Source organism: Crocodylus porosus, unplaced genomic scaffold (assembly GCF_001723895.1).
Source record: "Crocodylus porosus isolate Cpor-Errol unplaced genomic scaffold, CroPor_comp1, whole genome shotgun sequence".
Classification (NCBI taxonomy): Eukaryota; Metazoa; Chordata; order Crocodylia; family Crocodylidae; genus Crocodylus; species Crocodylus porosus.
Genome location: NW_017728948.1, coordinates 16,872,945 through 16,897,942, shown reverse-complemented (window position 1 = coordinate 16,897,942; position 24,998 = coordinate 16,872,945). Strand labels below are relative to the sequence as shown.

Below are 24,998 nucleotides of genomic sequence, written 5' to 3'. Positions count from 1 at the left end.
TGGAAGGCAGCCAGGAGCTGGAGCCCTATATATGCTGGGGCACAAGCTGCCTGGCTGCAGCTTTCCCCCCCACCTGGCCTGGCATCTGCTGCATGACACACATCCCCATGGCTTCCCCATGCTGCAGACTGCCTGGAGCAGTAGGAGGTAAAGGAGGAAGAGGAGCCACTGGAGGTGGAAGAGCTGAGCAGCACCCAAGTAGCTGTGGGAGCAGCAGCAGCAGCAGCCCTGCCAGGAAGCTGTGCTGGCTGGATCCAGGGGCAGACATAGGTTGGATATGGGAGGGAGCATGGCACAGCAGGAGCTGTGGGAGGTAAAAACATCAGGAGGGAGTGGGCTGGGCTTGGCCCTATGTGGAGTACTGGGTGCTGGCGGGTGGGCTGCACCTGCACCACACTGCCTGAATGAGCTCTGCTACACGTTCCTTTCCCAGAAAAATGAAAGAGGAGCAGCACCCCATCTGAGGCTGAAGAATGCTTTCATTCCCAAAGTTAAGATCATCATACTGTTCTTGCACCTGGGGAACTGAAATGCAATTTCTTGTCCGTGGCAGTGCGTGGGATTCTTCTGTCCTAATTGCAGGATTTGGCACTTGTCCTTGTTGAACCTCATGAGATTTCTTTTGGCCCACTCCTCCAATTTGTCTAAATTGCTCTGAAGCCTAGCCCTAACCTCCAACATATCTACTACATCCCCACAGATTGATGTCATTCGTGAACTTGCTGAGGGTGCAATCCATCCCAACTTCCAGATCATTAATGAAAATATTGAACAAAACCAGCTCCAGGACCAACCTGTGGGGCACTCCACTTGATACCAGCTGTCAACTAGATCTCAAGCCATTGATCACTACCTGTTGAGCCTGATAATCCAGCTAGCTTTCTATCCACCTTACAGTCCATTCACCCAACCCATATTTCCACAGTTTGCATGCAAGAATGCTGTAGGAGACCGTATCAAATGCCTTGCTAAAGTCAAGGTATATCACATGCACTGCTTTTCCTGCATCCACAGAGCCAGTCATCTCATCATAAAAGGCAATCAGGTTGGTCAGGCATGACTTGCCCCTGGCGAATCCATGCTGACTCTTCCTAATCTCCTTCTCCAAGTGCTTACAAATGGATTTCTTGAGCACCTGCTCCATTTTTCCAGAAACTGAGGTGAGGCTGACTGGTCTGTAGTTCCCTGGATCCTCCTTCTCACCTTTCGTAAAGATGGGCACTATATTTACTCTTTTCCAATCATCCAGAACCTGCCTTTATGGCCATGAGTTTCCAAAAATAATGGCCAGCAGCCCTGCAACCATATCAGCCAACTCCCTCAGCACTCTCAGATTATTTCTATCTGGTCCCATGGACTTGTACATGTCCAGCTTTTCTAAATAGTCCCTAACCTGTTCTTTCACCATTGAGGTCTGTTCACTTTCCCCCAAAACTGTACTGCCAGATACTGTAATTTGGGAGCTGACCCTGCCTGTGAAAACCAAGGCATTGAGTACTTCAGTCTCTCTCATCTTCTGTCACTAGGCTGCTTCCCCCATTCAGTAAGGGACCCATACTTACCCTCACCTTCCTCTTGTTACTAACATACTTGTAGAAACCCTTCTTGTTACCCTTCACGTCCCTTGCTAGCTGAAACTTCAGCCTTCCTGATTTCATCCCTACATGCCCAAGCAAAATTCTTATATTTCTCCCTAGTCATCTAAGCTTCCACTTCATGCAAGCTTCCTTTTTGTGTTTAAGCTTGCCAAAAGTTTTCTGCTAAGCCAAGCTGGTCACCTGGCATACTTGCTGTTCTTCCTACACAACAGGATGTTTTTTTCCTGCGCTCTCAGTAAGGTTTCTTTAAAATGCAATCAAATCTTCTGGACTCCTTTCCCCCTCAGACTGGCCTTCCAGGGGATCCTGCCCATGAGTTCCCTGAGCTAATCTAAGCTGGCTTTCTGCAGTTTAGAGTCCATACTATGCTGCTCTCCTTTCTTCTTTTTGTCACAGTTCTTAACTCAACCATCTCATGGTCATTGGTGTCCAAGTTGCCAGCCACTTCTACATTCCCCATCAATTCTTCCCTGTTTGTGAGCAGCAAGTCAAGAGCACAGCCCCTAGTTGGTTCTCCAGCACTTGCACCAGGAAGTTGTCCAGTGCTCTCCAAAAACTTCCTAGATTCCCTGCGCACTGCTGCATTGCCCTCCCAGATGTCAGGTTGACTGAAGTCACCCATGAGAACCAGAGCCTGTGTTCAGGAAACTTCTGCTAGTTGTCTGAAGACAGCCTCATCCACCTCATCCTCCTGGTCTGGTAGTCTATAGCAGACCATCACCATAACAACACACTTGCTACTCTCCCCTCTGACTCTAACCCAGAGACTTTCAACAGGCCTATCTCCAGTTTCATACTGGAGCTTTCATGTGCAGTCATATGGCTTTTACACACAGCACAACTCCTCCTCTTCTCCCCTGTCTGTTCCTCCTGCACAGTTTGTACCCATCCATTGCAGTGCTCCAGTCATGTGAGCTCCCACATCTGTTATTCCAATTGCATCATAGTTCTTTGACTGTGCAAGGACTTCCAATTCTTCCTGCTCATTTCCCAGGCTCCATGTGTACGTGTACGGACACCTGAGGTAATTAGCTGCTTGCCCTACTTTCTCAGGAGGAACAAGGTGGCCTCCCCTGTTGCCCCCTCTTCCTTGTGCTTCCTCCAGATCTCTCCCTTCCCCACTTACCTCAGGGCTTTGGTCTTCATCCCCTGGCAAACCTAGTTTAAAGCCCCCGTCACTAGGTTAATAAGCCTGTTTGTAAAGATGCTCTTCCCTATCTTCATCAGGTGGATCCTGTCTCTTCCTAGGAATCATTCTTCTTGGAACTATGTCCCATGGTTGAAGAAGCTGAATCCACGCTGTTTTATTTCCGCCCAGTATATCACATAGTTAAAATCCCACAGAATTACTTGCTATCCAGCTTTTGGAAAGAATACTTTCACAAAGGAAGTGGTTGAGTTTCTTGAGTGTAATGCCACCTATCTTCTATAAAGCTAATATCATCTTTAACTGAGGTTAAGTAATGACTTTCCACATTAGAGGACCTTTCTTAATTCTTCAATGTTATTGTACTCAGGTAATTTACTATATTGCTTTTTCCTTTTTATGCCTAGCTGGTTCTTTATATTAGCCAATGATATATTTATGGGTTGTGTCTATCACAGGGACTTTTAAACACATAAACTTTACTTTTTCAGAACAAAAATATATCATCTTACTTATTGGGTAACAATTCCCCTAATTCTAACTGTATTATGTTTTTCATCCTATATCTATAAAATGGAATGGTTCTATACTGAAAAAAACAATCTGATGGAATCAAATCAATGGTCTATGTACCACTGACCTACCAGCTCAATTATTGCAAATTACTGTATTTAGGAATAAACCAGAACACCCATAAAATTCTACTGATACAAAGGGGGTAAAAAAAAAAAAAAAAAAAAGAAAAAAAAGACTATCTTGCTTCATAGCATATATGTGCTATGAAGAAGTCACTGTGGGCATATCAGGGTCCACACTGGCTTGTCCCTGAAGTTCAAGGTCTCCATGGGACAGGTACTATGTATTTGAGAGATGCTCTGTCCCTATGTGACCCTGACATCCCAGAGCAGTCACTTCTCAGTAGTTTAATACATGGAAGACAGACTTTTTCACAGAAAGTGGACTGTGCTGTTAACTCATTCCCTAAGATCTTAAAATGACTCACTCTGACTCCTTGCAAGAAAACAAACTCATCACTTGAGTCCCAGTACATCAATCAAGCAATTTCTCGCACAGGTTATGGACTGCAGATAAGTGCAGAGAGACATACAATGAAATGTAAATGGTTTTTAAAAGTTTAACCATTATTTCCAAAACATTCCCCATTTTTTAAGAGAATTTTTCAAACCAGTGCAAGTTTTTAATGTATTCACTATTGAGACTTTTGAGAAGTAATAGCAGTACAATCAGAAAAACTAATTATATCATACACGCGGCATATATATTTATATTGCAAACTTCAGTGATGATGTATACATGATGACTAAATATGTAGCCTGCAGTAAGGCTCTGCCAACTGAAACGATATTCAGAGTATCTGAGTAGGCAACTACCACCTTATGGTCTTGTCATCACTTGAAACTCCCATTGCAAACAATCACAACAGAATCAGGGCTCATCTTTAAACAACACAGCCAAGATTTTCAAAAGTGACTACTGCTTCAGTTCACACATTCTCTCCTGGAGATACCTTAAGAAAATGACCCATTTTCAAAAACCATTATGCTCTCACCCTTTCAAAATTTATCACTTCAGCATAGTTCAAGCTGGACACCCAGAATTTTTAATGCAATTTAAGGAAATCTTAACCAAACATCACTCATGTGCAATACTGTATTTCTCTCTAATATTGGTTATTATGCATTAAATAGCTTTGTTTTGGTTATTATGCATTTGCTTTGCTCCCCACCATTGTTTCAGAGGAATATTTAATGGTATAGAATTTTTAAATCCTTAAAATGTAATTTTTGAGGTAACTTTTCATTGTAATTAACACTAAGTTACAATATGTTGTCATCCTTTATAAGAATGCACCAGCCATGGAAGTTAAGCACAAAGCTAAAAAAAAAATTCCTCAAACTTCATATAACTTAAATAGGGGGGGGGGAACCCTTTATTTTACTCTTAATCACATTTATTACCAGTTAAATAGATCATAAGACAGGGAAAATGCTGGAAAAAACCAAGAAATGTATAATATAGATGGGGAAGACAGTGTTCCAAAGGACAGGGAGCCAACTTAACAGATGATGCATTTAGGAGTTTCCTAGGGCTGGGTGGAGCCTGATTTACTAACAGTAGCACAAAACACATTTTGATAAGATAACCATTGGGATTTATCTGGCAATCTTGAATAAATTTTCTCATGGTAAGAACAATTAAAGTATTTGAAAGACTGTTCCCAAAAATTTGAGTTATTCCAAAACTAATTTCAGTTTTGCCATTTGCCACTCTTCATATTTACTGGAAACTGCCTTCTAGATGAGGGGAAGGCAATCCCTGGCACAGATGTCACAGCATGGCATGGAAAGGCATTTTGCTTGGCATGTGCACCTTGGGGTGAACAGTGGGGAAGGGGCTGGAGCTGTACTGCCACGAGGATCAGGGCCCTTGCGGCTGCTCTGCTGTCTACCCTGGCATGCCAACATCTTACAAGTCAAAGTTGTGGGTGTTTTTGGCACTCTGCCAAAAAATGATGCTAAACCCAGTTCTAGATCTTCAATGAATATTTCATACAGTGATCAAACTCACCTAGAGATGCATCAGATGGGCCCAAGTACTGAAATCTCTCTATACTTGCAGTACTTGGCCCCACACTCTCCTGCCATACTGAGGATTAGGGTTCACAACACCACAGTTTTCCATGTTCAGGGTCTTCCACCCATGTCTTTTTCCCAGATGCCCAATATACCCACATTTCTTTGTGGGTAAATATATCATTTTCTTTTTAAATCAATTTGTAAACAAGACAATACCCTCACTTCATACTATTTATACATTGATTTTGTTTCACTCTGACTTCTGATTTAACAAATCAACTTTCAATTAAAAGATTTTTTGCTAACAAGAGATTACATGTTGAACCATTAAAGCATCATTTTTTTCTTTTGATTTCTATCGTCTTTTTGCATTCTCCTAATATCTGACAAATTAGACTTCTGACCATGAAAGCTCACACCTCCCTGAACCAGTTGGTCTCTGAAGTGTCAACTTGTCCTGTCTTCTGTCTATTTTTCATGTATTGTTTAACTGATGTCTGACTAGTAACATATTTACTTGCACATCAAACACATCTCTTACCCCAAAATTAAACCTCCAAAATTAGGATGTCTTAAACAGGTAAGCTGATTTTTCTTCCCTGGAACTGAAGCAGGAAAGCGTTGCTACAAAAGGCCTGCCTTGTTTCTCCCTCTGCCCATGTCACGGAGAGAGGGGGTTGAGTTCACCCTTTAGAGGCAGAGTTACAGTGTTAAGCTGCACAGCCAGAGTCACAGCCACTGCAAGCAGAATCCCTTAGAGTTGACATTCAGCCATAACTGGGAAAAATTTTCTTCTTCATTCTGTCTTCCCAAAGCAAAGTGAGTGTCTTATTTTAGGGTGTGTTGTATGCAAGAAAATACAGCGGTTATCCAGCACTGCCTATTACAAAAAATGCACCTGGCAAAAGTGCCTTAACCTACAGACTCTATGAAAAGATCAACATTGAAAGGCCTGGGTTCAACCCAAACCTTTTGGTATAAAAATCAAATTAAAGCTGTTGGACTTGTGTGTTGTATGTTACCCTTTATTGAGCAGAGCAGTATGTTTGGAAAAAAAGAGTAAAAAAGTGCTCCTGTATATTCCAAGTTCTTGTAAAAGACCAGTTAAAAAAAAAAAGAATTACATTTAAAATTATTGTTCCTTAAGAATTAAAGTTCTAGTTTGCAGTAAAATCAAGGAAAATCAAGTATTCTTTTAATTTTGTAAAATTACCATATTTGATTACAGAGAGGGTATCTCAGACAAAAGGTGAACCTCCTAATCAACTGTACTCAGAAGAGAAAATTAAACTTTTAAAATAAAACTCTAGTATAATCACATGTATGGATCTGTTCTCAAAAAGTCTTATTGACTTCACAAGGGGAATTGTAGTGGATTAAATTCTTCTATTTTCTTTCCTGAAAAACCATACCTATAAATGAAGGCAGTTTGGTAAAACAAAATCTTCAATCAGAGAAGGTGTAAGAAATTCAAGGATCCATATGCTATTGTTTCACCGGGTTTTGCAACCTTGTTGTGGAGGCTCAGTGTCTAGGAGTGAAAAGGTTGTCTCCAGGACTCATGCCATCTTTGGCCTTTAAATGAGAGTGTCAAACGAAGAGGGCATTAAGTTGGTGGCTCCACTTAAAACCGAAGAGAGTCTACCAACTCATTCCATAAAAACCAATGAAATACTGTTGTCCCATGAAGGATAAGAAAAAATACCCGAATACAAGGTTTAGCCCATGAATCCAGAGAGAGAAAAGAATTCAGGGAGTTCATTTTTGTTACTTATTTAGGAGAATCGACATGTAATGTGGATTTGACAGAAGAAAATGTAAACAATTTCAAAGATCTAAAGATTTTGATTTTCAAATTATACCACAATTTACATTATTTGTAACAGACATACCACATTATAAGTATTACAGGCCAATCTGTTCTCTTATCTGTACATATAAGTGTTGTGGATCTTCTCTTCTGTCAAGTTTGTCTCTTCATAATTTTGTTAGTTCATTCCTACTAACGTGTATGTTAATAGAGCTGAACTGATACCACTATGTTAAACAGAAGAAACAATACTATAACATTTAAATATATCAAGGTTAATTTCACATTTAGGCTTTAATTGCATTCAGTCTAAGTTAGGCCTGTAAGTTTCTATAAAGACAGAATATTTTTTCAAATTATGAAGAAAATCAAAGATTAAAACAAGTCTTGCATAACTAGGTCTAGAATTTATTAATTCTGAAAGAACAAAGATACAAAATACATGTGAAAACTACATAAAGATTTCTATAGAGTAAAAGCAGAAAGTAGGAAAAGTGAAAGGTACAGTTCAGTAATTATACAGAAAGGTATGGCATGCATTTAAGGGGTTTTTTAAGTGCAAATTTTTTACAACCGTTCTCATTGAAAAAAAGATGCAGATTGAAAACCAACTTGTACACTTATCACATTATCAAAAGGACCCCCAACGTAGGTATATACATATGTACATAAACAAGTCTGAAATACAATTTTTAAGTTCTTTGTTGGAGGCACTAGATTACAGGTCTATTTAAAATTTAAATTTAATTTCAGGAAGTAAAATGGTAGCATTTATAGAGCATTTTGCAAATACTATTAATAGGTCTTCTGTTTTTATAGAGCAGCAGGATGAAATACTTCACACATTGCCATTTGTAAGCATGAAACAATCAAAGAAATATTTACAGATCATTGACCTTACAGATAGGAAACAGTATCAAATATTCTGTGTAAAAAGATAAATAATTAAATTTATATTGTCACAGCACAAAGAAGGAATTATACAAATCATGGCACTATATACTGTATGAAACATCAAAAATAAATGTAGCACATAGATACCTTTTCTTATATTTTACATTAAATGTACAGTACAACTGTAAAATGTAAGTTCCACAACACCAACAAGCTACAAATTCTGGTCCCTGGTAATAGCAATATTGTTAAAGTCCATGTTGACAAGGAAATTCCATATTCCAATCATGGAGATAATATTGCTCTGTGATATTGCTAAACCCTGCAACTTACATTCTTATGTCCTCCTTTTTCTTAAAAATTGCCTGCTAGAAAAAATGCATTCCACACGTGAATCTTTTGGAACTACATGGTACATGCAATCAACTACTTTTGGGTGACGGAGTCGTGGGAAGAAAGGTATAAATGGTTATACTTTTAGACAAAAAGTATTAAGTTTATTAAACGAAAGTTAAAATGATTCAAACGTTATCCAGTTGATAATGTTATCATAAACAGTACTATAATTTTCAAAGTATAATTATGGTTCCTCCTACAATGCTGAAACGTCCCAATTTTAAAAACCTGGTAAAAGAAAATGTGAAACTAATCACTGTAATACTAAAAACACCAATGACTGAATTTTATTGCAACTGGCTATTCTGAAAAAATAGACTGAACAATTGCTAGGCAGCTGAGATATAAGTATTATATTTTTCCATGCTCTAAGACAGCGGTTCTCAAGCAGGGATCTGCAGCCCCCTGGGGGCCTGTAAGCAGGTTTCAGGGGGTCCACCCAACCCAGCCTTGCCCGGTGTGGGGAAGAGCTGTCTTGGACTCCCAGGACTAAGGCGAGTCCTGAGGATAGGATAGGGGTGGGCCTGCTTTGACGGGCCCCAGAGTCTCCGTCTTGTGGGCACTGCCAGAGTCAGGCAGACGAGGCTCCACACTGCTGCTGCTCAGGTGTGGCCCCAGGGTGCCACACTGCAGAGCTACGCCCACTGCACCCAAGGCCAGGGAGCCCGGGCACTCTCTTGCACAAGGAGTGGCAGCAGCTCTGTGGGGCACAAGTGGGTCATGGAGTTTTTATAGCATGCTGTGGGGAGGCGGGGTTCAGAAAGAAAAAGGTTGAAAACCCCTGCTCTAAGAGATGAGATCAGTTTGATAGGTAAGATTGTTAGAGTAACATGTATGATTTTCACGTGTGCATTAGAGTTTAACATGAAAATATTGTTGAAAGCTTGCACTTTTTTTAGCACTTATATGCACAGCCTAAATGAAATTATGCTTCTAAAGGCAACCGGAAATGTAACCATTAACACACAGAATAAGGCCATGAAGCTTCTCATTTAAAATAAATATTTAAGGTGCAGAGACTTTTTGTCTTTGTTTTAATGGTTGCCAAATATTGATAAACAACAAAGAGAAAGTAAAGTAATATTCCATGAAAAATGCTATTAAAATCTAGAAGTACCTGAATTGGATCTTTGATATCCAGGTTTTTCCTGATTACCTGCCAGCGGAGTTGGGGGTGGGTAGTTGGCTTCTGTGAGATTACTGACATCTGTCGGCGGTGTTGGTGGTGGCAATAAAGTGCTGTTGGGGCTGCTAATGTCTCCTTCAGCCACGAGAGTCAAGTCCGCTACATTGTCATCATCTATCATCTGTATGCCTTCAGCCTGCAATTCTCTTGACTGCCTTTTCCATACTGTTGTACTGTTGTTTTCCTCCACATGTGGAATTGGAGACAACGGCGCACTAAAAGGAACACTGTAAGTCTTCTGACTATTAACTGTTGTCAAAGCAGTTTTATGCTTATTTTCTGAATGAGCCATTTTTTTAACTGAATTTTCATTATAGTTTTGTACAGACTCCAGTTTTCCACCTGTACATTTGTCCTGGCCATCATATTTTGAAATTCTCCTGTTAAGGCCTTTAGGGCCTATAGGTGTAGAAGAAGGTGGCTCTGGTCCCGCCAGGGGTAAACGAAGAAAATCAGGCAGAACAAGGTCTTCTTTTCTTAGCAGCCCACGTTGGTCATCTGCTCTATTACTCTGAGCTTTGGATATGAGATCAAAAAACTCTATTGGGAAAAAAACCCAAATTGACAAATTTTGTCAGAAAGCAAAATGCTATTGCTAATGTCAATAATCATCACATTTAGTTTCCAATAAGACCTTCAATTCCTTTGAATTCTGCTTTAAAATTAGATTCTATGTTAATTAGGAACTTTTTCAATTACGTCAATGTTTACTAGCAGTACTATAATTAGGACCATCAGGATTCCTATTCTAAAAGCAGTTTTACAGTTTAGAGCAGCTGCAAGTCACTGTAAACCCTGAACATTTTAGTTTATTTTATTTCATTTCATACTTTAAAATGAATCTCTGTATCTGCCTTGCATTCTTAATACAAAACAAGGTTCTGTTTCTACCAATATTTGAGCTTTTACAGTATTCGGATGCATGTTTGTATATCTTAGATTTTTTTTTGCATACCTCAACTCAAAAATAGCCATTTTCTCTGAAACCTTATTGGCTCAAAATGTAGACAGCCCTTTATTAGATAAGATTTCCTCCATTTTATTAGCAGTCGGTCAGATTAAGATTGAGCCGGTTTCTGAATCTAGTTGGCATTAAAATTTTAAGTCACAAGGTTAGCATTACCATGTTGTTTCATGTTTTAGTAACTCTGCATCTGTAAATGATACACATTTAGGATAGTTTATTACTTTATCCTGGAAAAAAGAAATGGCACAGCAATAAATTAACTTGCTGGTATTAATGTTAAACTGGAGTCTGCAAATCTACACAATAAATCACGTTCCAGGATCTAATAAGTTTGTGTTTTTAGAACTGAAAATTTAAACTCATTTGAGGTTCTCAAGCAAAATCAGTTTGGAGATTTTAAGCCAGATCATAATGGTTATCTAATTAAAATCAACAGGACACACCTACAAAATTTAGTTTTCAGGAGCTATATTTCCTCAGCATAATATAAGGTTGTGTCATTTAACATTCCTGTTATTTTATTTATAGCTTTCTAACAATATTTCAGGTAGCTTGGATGAAATATTAGTAATAGATGGTGAGAAACAATTTGAAATGTGTTTGTAAAACATAAGTTAACGTAAGAGGTTTTGAACCAGAGCCACTTTGTAGCTCCAAAATATACCTTTATGCTCAAGTTTTGCAAATGGCAACAGGTGAACTAAAATATGCATTTCTGAAATGTGTTTTTTGTTGTAGAATTTTTTTTCCTCAGAAAGTTCATTCAAAATGTACTTACAACATTCAATAACTTTTCCCAAATTTAGATACATTTCACAAAATTCAGAATGAAATGTGAAAACCTCAGTTTGAGGTTTTCTGATCAGATTAATATAAGTGAGAAATATATTTACAAAAAATATTTAAAACAAGCTACTAAAGCAGCACATAATAGGAAAAACCCATTACGACACTTTGCAGCAACACATATATGGTAACTAACAGATATTCACAACAAGGGTTTCATCAGTCACAGTATTTTATTAGACCTGAACCTGCAGAAACTTATTTATGTATATAGTCATTCATGTGTATAACTATTTATAACCTTGATCTAAATATCTGATAGCCATAACAGTGAAGTTTAAATCTAAATCCTAGCTAGTACATTCCTTATGGCAGGGTAGGCCATTATTTCAAATAATCCTTGAGCCCAAGGGTAATATAGCTCCCATTATTTTTTTTTTATTCCTCCCACTCTCCTGACTAATATTTCTTTACATATTTCCTATTAGAAAACATAACTGAAAAGGAAAATTGTGCTGTTATCAGTGTAATCCTAGTTAAGTCACTAGCACTGCAAAGGCAACAATGAGGGAAGTCAACTCAGAAAATGCAGCTGACCAGCTATGACATGGCTTTTTCTCTTCCACTACTAGCTACCTTTTCATTCATCAAGTGTTCTGAAAAGTCCTCTTCCTTTGTTTTTGCTCACCACATTACCCCACACAAACATAACCATCTTTTAAAACTTCTAGTAATTTGGTATCATAGATATGATGGTGAGAATTTTCATGAGCATTTACTCTCAGTGACTTACAAATAACTTGTAGTGAGAGAGAGGCTCTTAAGTGACAGAGGGGCTCTTAAGTACCCAAGTCATTTTTTAAAAGGGGGCTATGGCCAAATTCTTTAAAGCAGGGCTTTCTAACTTCTGAGCAGCCAAGGGCTGCACACAGCACTGGACACACCCTGGGACCACCCCATCAAGCCTCTCTGCCAAATGTACAGCTCAGCTCCCCCACTACCTTGTACAGTCCAGTTGCTCTCCCTTGCTGTGCACAGCCCAGGTGCTCGCCCCTGCAGGGGCAGTCCAGCTCACAGCAGCCACACACAGCACACCCACCCACTCCCTCTGGCATACATTGTACAGGCAGTCCATAAGCAGCAAGCAGCATGCAGCATGGGCAGCCTGGCTCCTTTTTCCAAGCACGCAGCTCATGCAGCTCTCCCTCACCACGCACAGAGCACTGGAAGCCTGGCCCCCTCCCAATGCACCACTCCGGCCCCAGCAACAGGGTTAGGAACAAGAAGCTTGAGGATAGAGAGGGAGCCTGGAGATCTTGGCTACCACTGCAAGATCTATGGGTAGAGTGGCAGCTGGGCAGGAGCCCAAAGGGTGCATGTTAATGCCTCATAGGCTACATGCGGTCCAGAGGCCACCAATTGGACAGCCCTGCTTTAGAAGATTTTGATTCCTAAAAATGCATACAGCTACTGAATGGTATTTTCAAAAGTACTTAGGCATCAATCTCCCATTGGCTTCACTGGCAGTTGGGTAACTCAGCACCTTTGAAAACTCTACTAGGCACCCACTTTCAGATATAGGTACCAAAATCTCTTAACATTTTGGCTCTTGAGCACTTTTGAAAATTTCACATTGTAGACTTTTTAAAGTAATCAATTGTAAGTTAACATCAACAATGATATGAGGAACATGCCTGTGATTTTCATCATACGGTGACAGAAGCACAGTCCTTTAATTTTCTACATCTCTAAAATAGAATTTTCATTTTTTGTTGAATAGTAAAATTATTATGTATACTTAAAAAGGTGACATACCCTCTGCTTCATCCAAATTAATTTTCTGATATTTTTTTTTCCCAATCTTTGCAATAGATTCTTCTCTCTTTGATAGCCGGGCATCCCTAGCATTTTTTCCATTTTCGCCTTTCATTTTAATAGAATTAGACTTTCCTAGCGTTCTTCCCTCTCCCTGTATTAGAAGGAAAGTTAAAGTACTACTTACATTCAGGACATACCGCAATGTGTGTGTAATATACTCTAAGTGAATAAAAAGGAAATTTCATAAAACAGATTTCTCTGGTTAAAAAAAAAATAACAATTTTAATTTAATCATAATTAAATTATGGCAAAATGCATTAGCACATATTTCCCTCCACCCTAAGAAAGTCCATATACAAAGAGAATATTGCTAGCATCAGAGAAGTTTTGTTAGAGTAGTGTACTCAAGTTTTTTTCCTTGGAGCTTTGATTAGTATGCTTAAAAAAGATAACCCATTCAACTGACAGTAAGCAAAGAACACAAGCTAAGAGGACACTCACTACCATTCAGTACATGGCAAAGAAGCAAGAAAAGCTCTTACAGAAAAAGGCTGCTAGGAAGGAAGGGACTGGATGTTTTCTAACTGCCATCAATCTGGCTAACTAACATTGTGGACATAATATACTTAACTCTGGAGTACTCCAAGTCACAAAAATTATTTTGGAGAAAATGCTCTTCTCCAATGTAAAGTAACTTGTGAAAAAAGGCAGAAGTACCTTTACACTATAGAAAGTTGCACCAGTGTATGTATAATGTGCATGCTATCACTATGAATTTCATTCTAGATTCGTCATTTGCTGAATACAGATCGGCTCCTTTGTTATCCAGTGGCCAAGTGCTCTGGAGAGCTAGCTGTATGCCTATCTCTTAGCATAAGGTAAATTTACTGCAGATTAAAATCCAAAATTACTCTATAGTGATCATGTAGTGTGTCTTTGACCTAGTTTTGAGCAGGGATATCTGCAGCTTCCACTTCAGAATGCCAGAAGTACAGACATGGTAATGAGAGACAGAAATCATTTTAGAAAACTTACTGTAGATGCTTGACTTCTTGAAGCAGATGTTATAGCTGTACTTTGTTTAACTGGTGAAACCTTCTGTTTATCTGTGAATACTGAACATAAACAACATGTCTTCTAGCATTATGAAACTGGGAAAATTCACTTAATCACTCTCATTTAAAATTTCACTGACACAAAATAATTCCTTCACTATAAGACCCCAAAAAGGAGTTGTTCTTGGAAAATAAGAAAAAGCTAGACTGATATTCCTGACATTTTTCAGCTAAAATCCAGTAAGAAAACAGTTTCCTAATTGTGTTGGTGTCTTCAGAGCATAATCATCATGAACTTTTTCACACCTTTATTACAAAAATAAAGGTTAAGGTATGTTAGGAGGCATACACAACATATATCAGCTATCCCTTGATATAAGGATGTCTGCTGGGGGGGGGATTACTTTGTAGGAGATGTTAACATCCCTGCCAGAGGCCTGCCTGTGACATCTTTTAACGTGGAGAAGCCGGTGTACAAGCAACAACCACGCTAGCTTGACAGGAGAAAGCCCTGAACTGAGTGGCCAGAATGACCACGACAACCTTAGACCTCCATCCCGCTGGAGCCCCCATCCACCTTCACAGCCACAGAAAACCAGCAGGTACAACTGTTCTGCTTTGGGATCTTCAGGAGTTTAGACCTGGGGCCTCACATCAGATCTGTTCGCCAGGGGAGACCCTACCAGGAATGCAAGACTCCAGAGGACATAGCTGAAGGTCACTGGAACACACAAGCTTCTCCACCAACGTTACGGTCGAAGGAGAGAACTCATATACACATGAGTACTTACATTGATTTTTCATTTCTGTAGAATACACTTTGTACTGGGTCATTTAGTCATATGTAATGCCCCAAAGTACAGGGACAGCATAAAACAAGTAGCTCGTTTTCCCTGTATGTATGCCAATTTCAAGGTACATTTTTTGATAATTCAAGTCAATCAGATCCCAAAGCAATAAATCTCACTTTTCCCCAACAAAGCTCTCTATTTTACCAATTTCCCCCAATGAGATTCTCTATTCCAAACTACTTTAAAACGTAATCTACTTATATTTAAAATAAAGTGGTTTTATACCTACACAGATGGCTAGTAATAGCACATGAGAACAATAATCTTTAGTTATCTGAAAAGTCAGTTGTGTTGAAAAATAATCTAACCACTACACAGTTACCTATTTGAAATGAACTGAATCTTAGTTCAGCTTCTATTCTCCAACATGAGAAATCACACCTGATACTTTCTACCAGTCTCTGTAGAGCTCACGAATTGCTGGGACATTGGAAATAAAGACATTACCTTCAGAAGTAGTCACACATTCTAGTATTAACAAGCACTAGCTTAGCTGTACCGTTCCAGTGCTTTCATCCAGAACTTAAACTAAAAAACTAATTACCTAATCCATATGTTTACTTAGGTGTTTAACTCTCACTGAAATTAATCAGTGACTGGATTTCAATAGAAGTTAGGTATCTAAATGCCTTTGTAGATCTGGGGCTGTGAGCACTGATATGGTACTAACAATATATGCATTTTTTTAACAACATATTTACAAACTTTCCTGCAACCACACATTATGATAGTAAAGTTCCAGGTCAGCAGATGAAAGTCCAGTTTTTTAATATTCAGCACAGTTTGCTATTTTATCCTATAAGAATATAGGACTAATGGGTATTTGTATATGACATTAAAGCGTGTTAAATGCCATTTTGCACCACTTTAATAGCATTTTTTTTTGCATGAGTTTGCAAGTTCAGGAGCGTATTGCACATTAATTCCAGCCACTGCAGCAAATTTGGTGGTGTAATGAGCCTTAAATGACTTTGGGGTGCAGCAATTACTTTGGGGTGCAGCAAACTAAAACACCTCTGAGCAGTTTTAGTTTGCTACCTTACAGCCACGGAGGGAATCACAGGGCCCCGTGTGGCTCAGGGGCTCTGCAAGCAGCCCAGGAAGGCAGGCTGCCCTGAAACAAAAAAAAAAAGCGGTAAGCCCAATCTTTTTTTTTTCCTTCTTCCCCAGAGGCTGTCTGCCTGTCTGAGCTGCACAGGGGCCCAGTGCTTCCCTCTGCAGTCGAGGTGCCCCCTTGGACTGCCCGAGCTGAGTGCCTGTGGGCAGGTGCTGCCTGCCAGGGCCGCTGCTGCCGCAGAGGGAAGCACCAGCACCCCACGCCAGCAGCTCACTTCCCCTCCCAGCTGCCAGAGAGGAAGGTAAGGTTTGGGTGTGTACACGCCATGGGAGTTTACTTCCTCCTTAATTAAAGCGGTGTTTTTAAAAAAAAAAAACACTGCTTCAATTTAGGGAAAATTAAACTCCCGTGTAGTCTAAAAATGCCCATAGGTATCATACCATTGATCCAAGCAGCATTTATCTCACTTACATTGATTATGTTTTCCCTATGAATGTGCAACAAGACTTGATGCAAGTAGTTAAGACATTAGGAGAAAAATTTCAGAACTGCTTACCTCTTCCCTTTGTTGGCTCTTTTTCATCTAGTACCACTCGCTGACCATCCAGATTAGATATAGGCAGGCCAAGATCTAGTGGCTCCTGCTCACCATTCTAAAGTCAGATCAGTTTGTGTACAACAAAGGACAAAAAGAAAACAACTCTCCTTCAGAGCAACTCTTGAGTCTGGCATTTACAAAAGAGCGGTACAAATCATTATATTTCAATATACGTGAAAGAATCCTCTTGCTATCACTTTCCAAAATGTTCATACCAAATGTGCATGATTACTTTGATTTATCTACATGCAGGGAAAGGAGGGTCAGACTAGAGTAAAAAATAGTTTGCAAACATACACAAACAGTCTAAGGCTGCCAGTGGCTGTGTTTAGCAATCTCATTTTTTCATGTGTGTTATGCAAATCAAGCAAGGTTGAAAAGATTTCATATTTTAAAAAGCAATTTGTTCATTCTCTAATTTGTTGAAATGAAAAGTTTCAAACAAGCTCAACTGTAGTATGTTTTTCAGCCATGTGGAAGACTTGGATTAAATCTCTACCTGAGAAGTCTAAGATGGTACGCAGCCTGGAAGTGCCAGTTCTAGTTATGAATGGAACTTGCAACTCCAGAGCTCTTCATACTTGATTCCAATGAGAGAGAATATCAAGATACTATTCTTTTAATATGGATTGGCCAGGTTATCTGTCCACCTGCAAAGCAGTGAGCTATAAAGGGCAGAACTGATTTCCAGGCTTCTCCCAGGCTACTAGGCCAGTTCTAACAGCTCTGCTTAGGCTCTATTAGCTGTGATAATTTTGTGGTCTGATGGAGAAGATAAATCAGATCTAAAATAAATCCAGCTGCTAAAGAAGGAATGAAAGTAATAATTATAAAATATCTTTATCTCGATACAGTTACATTTTTATATACATTTTATACATAAATATTTTTATGCATAAATATTATAATACAGCAAATTTAAAAGAATAATATATATGCTTTCCCAGACAAGTAATATTGCAAATTTTAATTACATCAAAAATGACTTACTAGTCTTGCCACAAGTTCATTAAGATTTAAGCCATACTTTGCAACCACAGGCCTTAGAACTTCTGTTACTGGCTTTGTAGGTTTAGCCTTTAAACCAACCGATCTATTGATTGGAACAAGATCCAGCCTGAAACACATCAATTGTTGCAAAAACAATTCACTATCACATGATCCAAATGGACAAAAAAAGTGAAAACCCATCCCCCTCTTTGTCAAGTGCTGATCACTTCGTACACAATGGGTGCATCTACACATTAAATTAATGTGAAGTAATGAACTCAGGAGCAGTTCAAGCTAGAGTCAGCTGCTCCCAGGCTCAGCTTCTACACATGCGCCTGGGACAGCAGCAGTTGGAGCCAGGGTAGAACATCCCTGGGCTGGCAACAGGCCCAGAGGGGATCAGTCCTAGGCTCCGAGTGGTTGCATCAGGCAGCAGAGGGGCTGGCCGGGCCACGATGGCGCTAAAGCGTGAGGGCTGCCTGTCACCATCTACACGTGTGTTTCGTCGCACTTAATTACTCCACCTTAAGACAGCACTGTCCCCAAGAGTACTATCTTATGGCAGAGTTGATTAATTTACCATACCCTAATACTAGCACACATACAGACAGCAATGCAGGGTGGAATAAAGGCACATACATCTGTGTAGTACCTCCCAGAGCACTTAGATTTTTCTTTTCCTTTTTCTATGGAGACTCCTCTGGCCATTATGCTATAGTAGCAGTGGGATAAAGTGTCTCTGATCTTCCTCTGTAGCTTTATATAAAGACAAAAATTAGGTCCAATCCAGCTGCTCAGTTGGGCAGTGGAAAAAATATCTGAAGCACAATCTAATGCAAGTTCCAATTTATTATGCTGAAATGGGTAAACTGCAATTTTACCGATTTGTGTTCATTCTTTCGTGGAAACAACAACTTTGGTATGAGGTACCCATCTGTAACAGCAACAATAAACATTTACAAGCCCAATGGTGGGTTAACCAGTATCAAGAATTCATATAATCCCTTTAGAATATATCATATATTTTTATTCCTTTAGCAAAACCACATTTAGAACATCATTCCCAGTGTTAATAATAATCTTTGATTAAAAATATAGTTAAACTGGAGGGACTGCAATTAAAAATTGGATTAGTGAAAAAGAAGCTGTGCATAGGAGTAACACCCAAAGTACTTTATAATTCTGTGGCCAATAATCTAGCCCTTGCCAAAAAAAAAGTGTTCCTCAATCTCAACTTTCATTTCTTCATTTGTATTCTATATGCTTGTGAAGATAATCTTGGAAATACGAACTGAATGCAACTGCTAGCGCTACTTACCTAAATGTACAGAGATAATGAAACAATAACTACAAGCCAATGAAATTACTCCTTTCATCTTAGTTTCCAAACTCTATAGAATTGTTCCTGGCTTGCTAAAAATCACTTCTCCCTGTGAGCACAACTTACTATACCAGCTGCATTCTACACAAAACTGCCAAATAAACAGGGCTAAACTTGTGATCCAAGATGATGGGAACTTCATAGAAGATGAGTCAAATATATGGAACTTACCAGAAAATATAACCCAAAATAAAAAAATTTTAGAAGTCCAAATCCTTACATCTGCTTCATAGGGGACAGAGAAATTTGAAAAAAATGTGTGTGCTCTCTCTTAAACATCTGCAAGGGATTCACTTAAGGCAGTGAGAAAGGCTATACTAGGGATTTCTGTACAACTCCCCTGTGTCTTTCTGTGGTGAATCATGTCATGTTTACTCACATGTACCTTGCTGAAAAATGAATTTCATTGAGTATGGAGAATTTTAAAAAGGCCTTAATGAGGAGAGTGAAAAGATTCACCTTTTATTTCCTTTCTAAAATTACAGACCACACATCTACTTTTTGAAAGGTATTTCTTTCTTTTAAAAATAAGTCAGTACTAACCAATATAAAAATGGATATGGACAGGCTATTATCAAAGCTTTCTTTCATATTTTCTAAGAATAAAACAGCTGGTAAATAGAGGTAATGCATTATGAACATCACTTCATAAAGATCAACCAGTGACACAGAAGCCACCACACTAAAAATGTGATTTGCAAATAATCAGCTGTGCTGTGAAACATTCGACATGAGTGCTTTTTAATGTAACATACATCCCCAGAAAGCAACACTGAATAATTCTGATGTGAATTAAACAGTCTCTGAAAACATAACAAATTTTTGTTTTAGCTAAACAGTAGTAACATATGGTACAGCCATATTTAGAGTTCAGTGAATTTGGAAACTGAACAAACCCACAAAAAAAATACTCAGAATCTCAATCTGAAAATTAATCAAGGCACATTCTATTCATAACCCGTAGAAAATAATCCTGTAAAAGGAAAGATAATAGGTAGGCAAAAAGAAGAAGAATGTGAATTAAAGACACTGTGTGTCATAAGGACAGTTTGACAATGTATGTATGCATTTCTCAATGAAAATGTGGCCCAACGGTGAAATACCATTAGATAATTTGCTTAGTTAATCTGGTCAAGGAATGGCAAAAGACAAGAATAGGTTAACTATTCTTGTAAGGATGGAAAAACTGACATGGAGAGAATTGACTTAAAATGTTCCATGGAATTTCCATCTCTTTCCCATTTGCAATTTTATTACACTTTTTTGGTTACTGCCAATATTGTTTATCTACTATACATAATATGGGGGCTCTCAACACTATGAAGTTGCAGCTCTTAAAAAGCAGTGAGCATTATAGCCATGTATGGCCCCTTTATGATACTGCATGTTTAGTTTGAGGGCTCCTAAAAATGAAACTACAACTGAAATCCCTATAGAGTGGTAAAGATAGGTTGAATATATATATTTCTTTATTATGCTTGAATGTAATGTCAGCTTTTTCCCAATATATTTTCTAAGTGGCAATAAAAACTCTATATTTTTTATATACTCTATACCAATTATATTTAAATGTAACTATTTAATACTAACAGACAGCAGTCTGGTCCTGCACAAAAGGAGAAAATAGAAACTGTGGTAGTGATGAACAGAAGATACTTATCTTTGCAGAAAGTCTATTTTAATTTAATTTCCTTTTAGATTAATAAAATGCACCGTTTTTTTACTGAATAAAGCTATTCTTTCATTTTAGGAAATACATTTAAAAGCAGATTCATTTGTTCTGAAAGTTATTTTGAACGTTTTTCTTAAAACCTATTTTGATTATTTGTTCTAATTAGTGTTATAATGCACCCTGATCAAAAACTGAATTACACTATTATATGGCATGTTATATTATCAAAGGGATAATGATGAACAAAATTAAGATTTTTAAGATACAGTATAAGGTTCTCTCTCTAGCTATATTAATGCAAGTGAATTATTTCAGGCTCAGTGCTATAAACTCATACTTAAATAAAGAGCTACCTTAGTATGACTTTTCCAACTGAAAGCAGTGGAGAACATGATTACAGTAGGATCTAATTGGTTACAGACACACGTACATCTGGATTCATTTAAAAAAGGGAATGTTTCAATAGGGTGGTAGCTTTACGTTCTGACTGTTATGTGGGTACTGTACAAATATAGCAACAAAAAAAAAATCACTCCAACTTTAACAGTGGATGAAGCAGTATTAATTCTGGTGTGATTTTGCTAACTTTGATACCCTTCTGAAACTGCTATACATACTTACATTTATATCCATTATAACCATTTAAATAATAAAAGACTGCTTTTTACAGATATGTTTAGCCAGAATTACTAATGAGGTGGCTACACTACAGCCCCCTTTACATGTTACAGGTATTGTGCAATTTTACTGGTTGGGGAGCCCAGAGCCGACCCAAGCAGGGTGCAGGGACCAGGGCAAATCAGCCTATGTGGGGCCCTGCCCCCACCCCTGCTCCAATCCCATAGGCCCCGCACCCAAAGAAGCTGCTGCCGCCATTGGCAGCACTGGTGGAGGGGGGAGGATGGGTAGCAAGTGACTGGATGCAGAGCCGCCACTCTGCCCAGCTCCACGGGGCCCCTCAAAACACAGGGCCCAGGGCAGCCGCCCCTATTCGCTCCCCCACCCCCTGTGGGGGCCTGCAGGTGGACTCAGTCCTGGCAGTGGCAACCCCACAGCTGCTGGGACCAAGAATCCCACGGCTGCTGACTCTGTCCTGGCAGAAGTGGCCCCACGGCTACCGGTACTGAGAGTCCTGCAGCTGTGGGATTCGCAGCTGCAAGAATTTTTTACTTACCTGTGCAGGGAGAGCAATCCCCAGCTTCCCCTATACTGGCAATAAGATGTGATAGGATCTAATGCTGGATCCCACAGTCACGCCTCCTGGCATGCATGTGTGGCATGACAGGACATGCTATCCTATCACACCTTTACCTGAATGTTTAGAGGGGCTCTACATGAGTAGTACATGTTTTAATGCAGGACTGTTCACCTGGTGGCTTGTGGGCTGCATATGGCCCCAAGCATGTGGCCCACAGGCTCCTGTCCAGCTCCTGCAGCCCCCACTACTCCAACAGCTTATATGGCTGAAGTGTCCAGGCTCCCCGTCCCTCCTCCAGCTTCTCCTTCCTGCCTCCTCTTGGAGGCAGGGTGGGGTCAGGCTGGGTGGCAAGAAAGTGCTACAAGTACAGCAGGAGAAAATCTGGGCAGCCCAGAGAGGAGCAGTGAGGAAGAGTGTGTCTTCTCTGCTTGCACTGTCTATGCAGTGGGGGAGAGCTGGGCTGCTGGGGCTGCGCAAGTGGCAGGCTAGTAGCAGGTATGGTGTCCTATGAGGTACGCATCCCTGCTTCCCCTCCCTCCCACCATCAAAATGTTTTAATAAATCCTTTGTCTCCTTACTAGAGACCTTCATATTGTTCCACTCAGTTACTGTGTTAATAACCTATGCAGAAAAAGTAACTCAGGAAAATATTCCCATTTCAAGAGGGGAGCTTACATATATGCTTAAAACTCTAAGCATATATTTAAATGATCTCCTGGGTCAGGGCTTCAACAGACAAACTTCAACAAGTCAAAGGCCTTGTAAATTAAAAGAGGAATTTGAATTGGTCTCAAGTTGCAGCAAGGGAAGTTTAGGTTAGACATTAGGAAGAACTTTCTTACTAGGAGGGTAGTAAAACACTGGAACAGGTTACCCAGAGAGGTGGTAGAAGCTTCATTTTTGGAGGTTTTTAAGATCTGGCTAGACAAAACCTTGGCTGGGATGATCTAGTTGGGGATGGTCCTGCTTTGAGCAGGGCATTGGACTAAATAATCTACTGAAGTTCCTTCCCACCCTAATTTTCTATGATCTATAGTGAAACTGCACAATTAGGATTTCTAATTTGATCAAGGATTTGCAGGATTGGTCACATATATATTATACACATACTAGAGAAAGGGTCACCAGTCTTGAAATAAGTTGCCAAACATTGAGGGAATTTTCAGCACTGACCATCATTCATTGAAAGTGACTATGTATCTTGAAGAAGGGTATGTATAGGGGTCAAAAGATCAAATTTTAAAGGGCTGCTTTTTTCTAAAGTAGTAGTGGAAGCACGAATATGTCAACAGGGTTGGAAAGTACGAGGGGAAGGATTTTAATGGGAACTGTGGGTGCTCAGTAAGAATCATGTATTTTGTTTAAGTATCTACTGTACATCCAGATTTTTTGAGTTTTATATGTTTTACATCAAACTTTTAGTACTATTCCTATCATTTTTGTGGAAAACCATGTACTGTATTTGTTATGCAAAGGACAAAAAACTTCCCCAGATTTTTAGAAGGTCCTGGATTCATTTATAACCTTGGTGTTATACACAACTAAAGACCGCCTTACAGGTAACAGAGCACCAAAGATGCACTTTTTTAATGGTCAGTTAAATTATCTCACTTTCCAAAATGCAATTTGTTTCCATATGTTTTAGGTGGCTAGTTTCACAAGTATTACAGACCAAATTCTGTTCTGCATTACACTATCTTCTGCTGCCTTACATGAATTAACTCATGTCATATTTTAGCCTATATACATTAGATGAAATTGAAAATCCACAAAAAAGTGATAAACTTTTTTCTTACCGAAATAAAGTACGCTTTTCCAAACGCAGATCCCGAGAATCCAGGATGCTACTGTCTTGGTGCAATACCAGTGGCTATAGAGCATGATAGGAATAAAAGAACAGAAAATAGATTGAATTAGAAAAAAACTTCTTGTTATATATTATTCAATAATATGGAATACAAAGTACAGCTGTACACAAACAAAAAAGCAGCTTTCAAATTAGCCAGGACAGACAAAAAGATTCATAATTATGCTTTGTGTACTACTATTCTTTACATTTATAGAAAATATGTTTAGTTTCCTTTTTTCCTTGGTTGTTCCAAAAAAGGTATCGTTGAGTTCGGTGAGGTGCATCTTCTAACTTCCACTGAAGTCAACAGGACTCTCAGCACACACCTCACATGAGGCCTCCACTCTTATAACTAAGCAAGCAGAACAAGAGGTTTGAAATGAGAATGGTGGCTGAAAAATTTGAAAGATTTAAAAGAATAGACACAATGGGCACATCTACTCATTCAATACTTGTTTTAGCTATTACTCTGTCATTACTGCAGTCCCAGTGGCATGCACAGGTTATTTCTGATCCTACTGCGCAGTAGCATTGGCACCAGGGTTTGTGCCTGCCAACTCTACACTGCTGTAGCTCGTCTCTATGGCAACGTAGCATCACATAAAGAGATGGCCAATGTAATGTAAATTATTATGTTATGGCCATCATGGTGTGACCTCTACCTTAACACGAGATAACAGAGTCTGCACCAAGTCCATAACTTCTCTTGAGCTACAGCACCATTTTTTAGAAAGATATTCACCCCCTGTCTATGCAAATTGTTTCAGCAGTACATACCCTTAGTGTTAAAAATGTGTGCCTTCTACCTTAGAATTTGTCTAGATTCATTTTCCATTCATGGATCTCATTCTGTTGTCTTCTGGTACACTAGCGTGCCATCTGCCATCAAAATCAACTTACCCCTTACTTAGGGCTGTGCAAAGCTTCAGTAGCCGATTCAATTCTGAGGAGATTTGGCCCGATTAGGGGGCCGAATCGCTGAATCCGAATCAAATTGAGAGATCTATTAAAAGGTCTGAATCGAATTGGAAGCCTCCGAATTCAGAGATTCAGGTGGTCGCCACACGCCACCACAGGGAGCTGGACTCAGGCTCCATGCCAGTAAATATGGGGCAGGAGGAACACCCCCACCCGCTCCCCCCTCACAC

The 24,998-nt window shown here is 39.3% G+C and overlaps 1 protein-coding gene across 4 annotated transcripts in view; it reads right to left on the bottom strand.

The window, feature by feature from the left end:
- Positions 1-24,998, bottom strand: part of RGS12 (regulator of G-protein signaling 12) — a 159,864-nt gene that overhangs the window by 14,945 nt on the left and 119,921 nt on the right. For 3 of the 4 annotated variants that reach the window (XM_019552848.1, XM_019552851.1, XM_019552850.1), the window contains 6 exons: positions 23,798-23,871; positions 17,751-17,877; positions 16,719-16,815; positions 14,235-14,314; positions 13,197-13,350; positions 9,560-10,168 (listed from right to left, as the gene is read on the bottom strand). In XM_019552848.1, the coding sequence (XP_019408393.1) occupies positions 9,560-10,168; positions 13,197-13,350; positions 14,235-14,314; positions 16,719-16,815; positions 17,751-17,877; positions 23,798-23,871 (1,141 nt within the window). Of the gene's footprint in view, positions 1-9,559; positions 10,169-13,196; positions 13,351-13,383; positions 13,419-14,234; positions 14,315-16,718; positions 16,816-17,750; positions 17,878-23,797; positions 23,872-24,998 lie in introns of those variants that run through there. The other variant, XM_019552849.1, reaches the window with a different exon arrangement.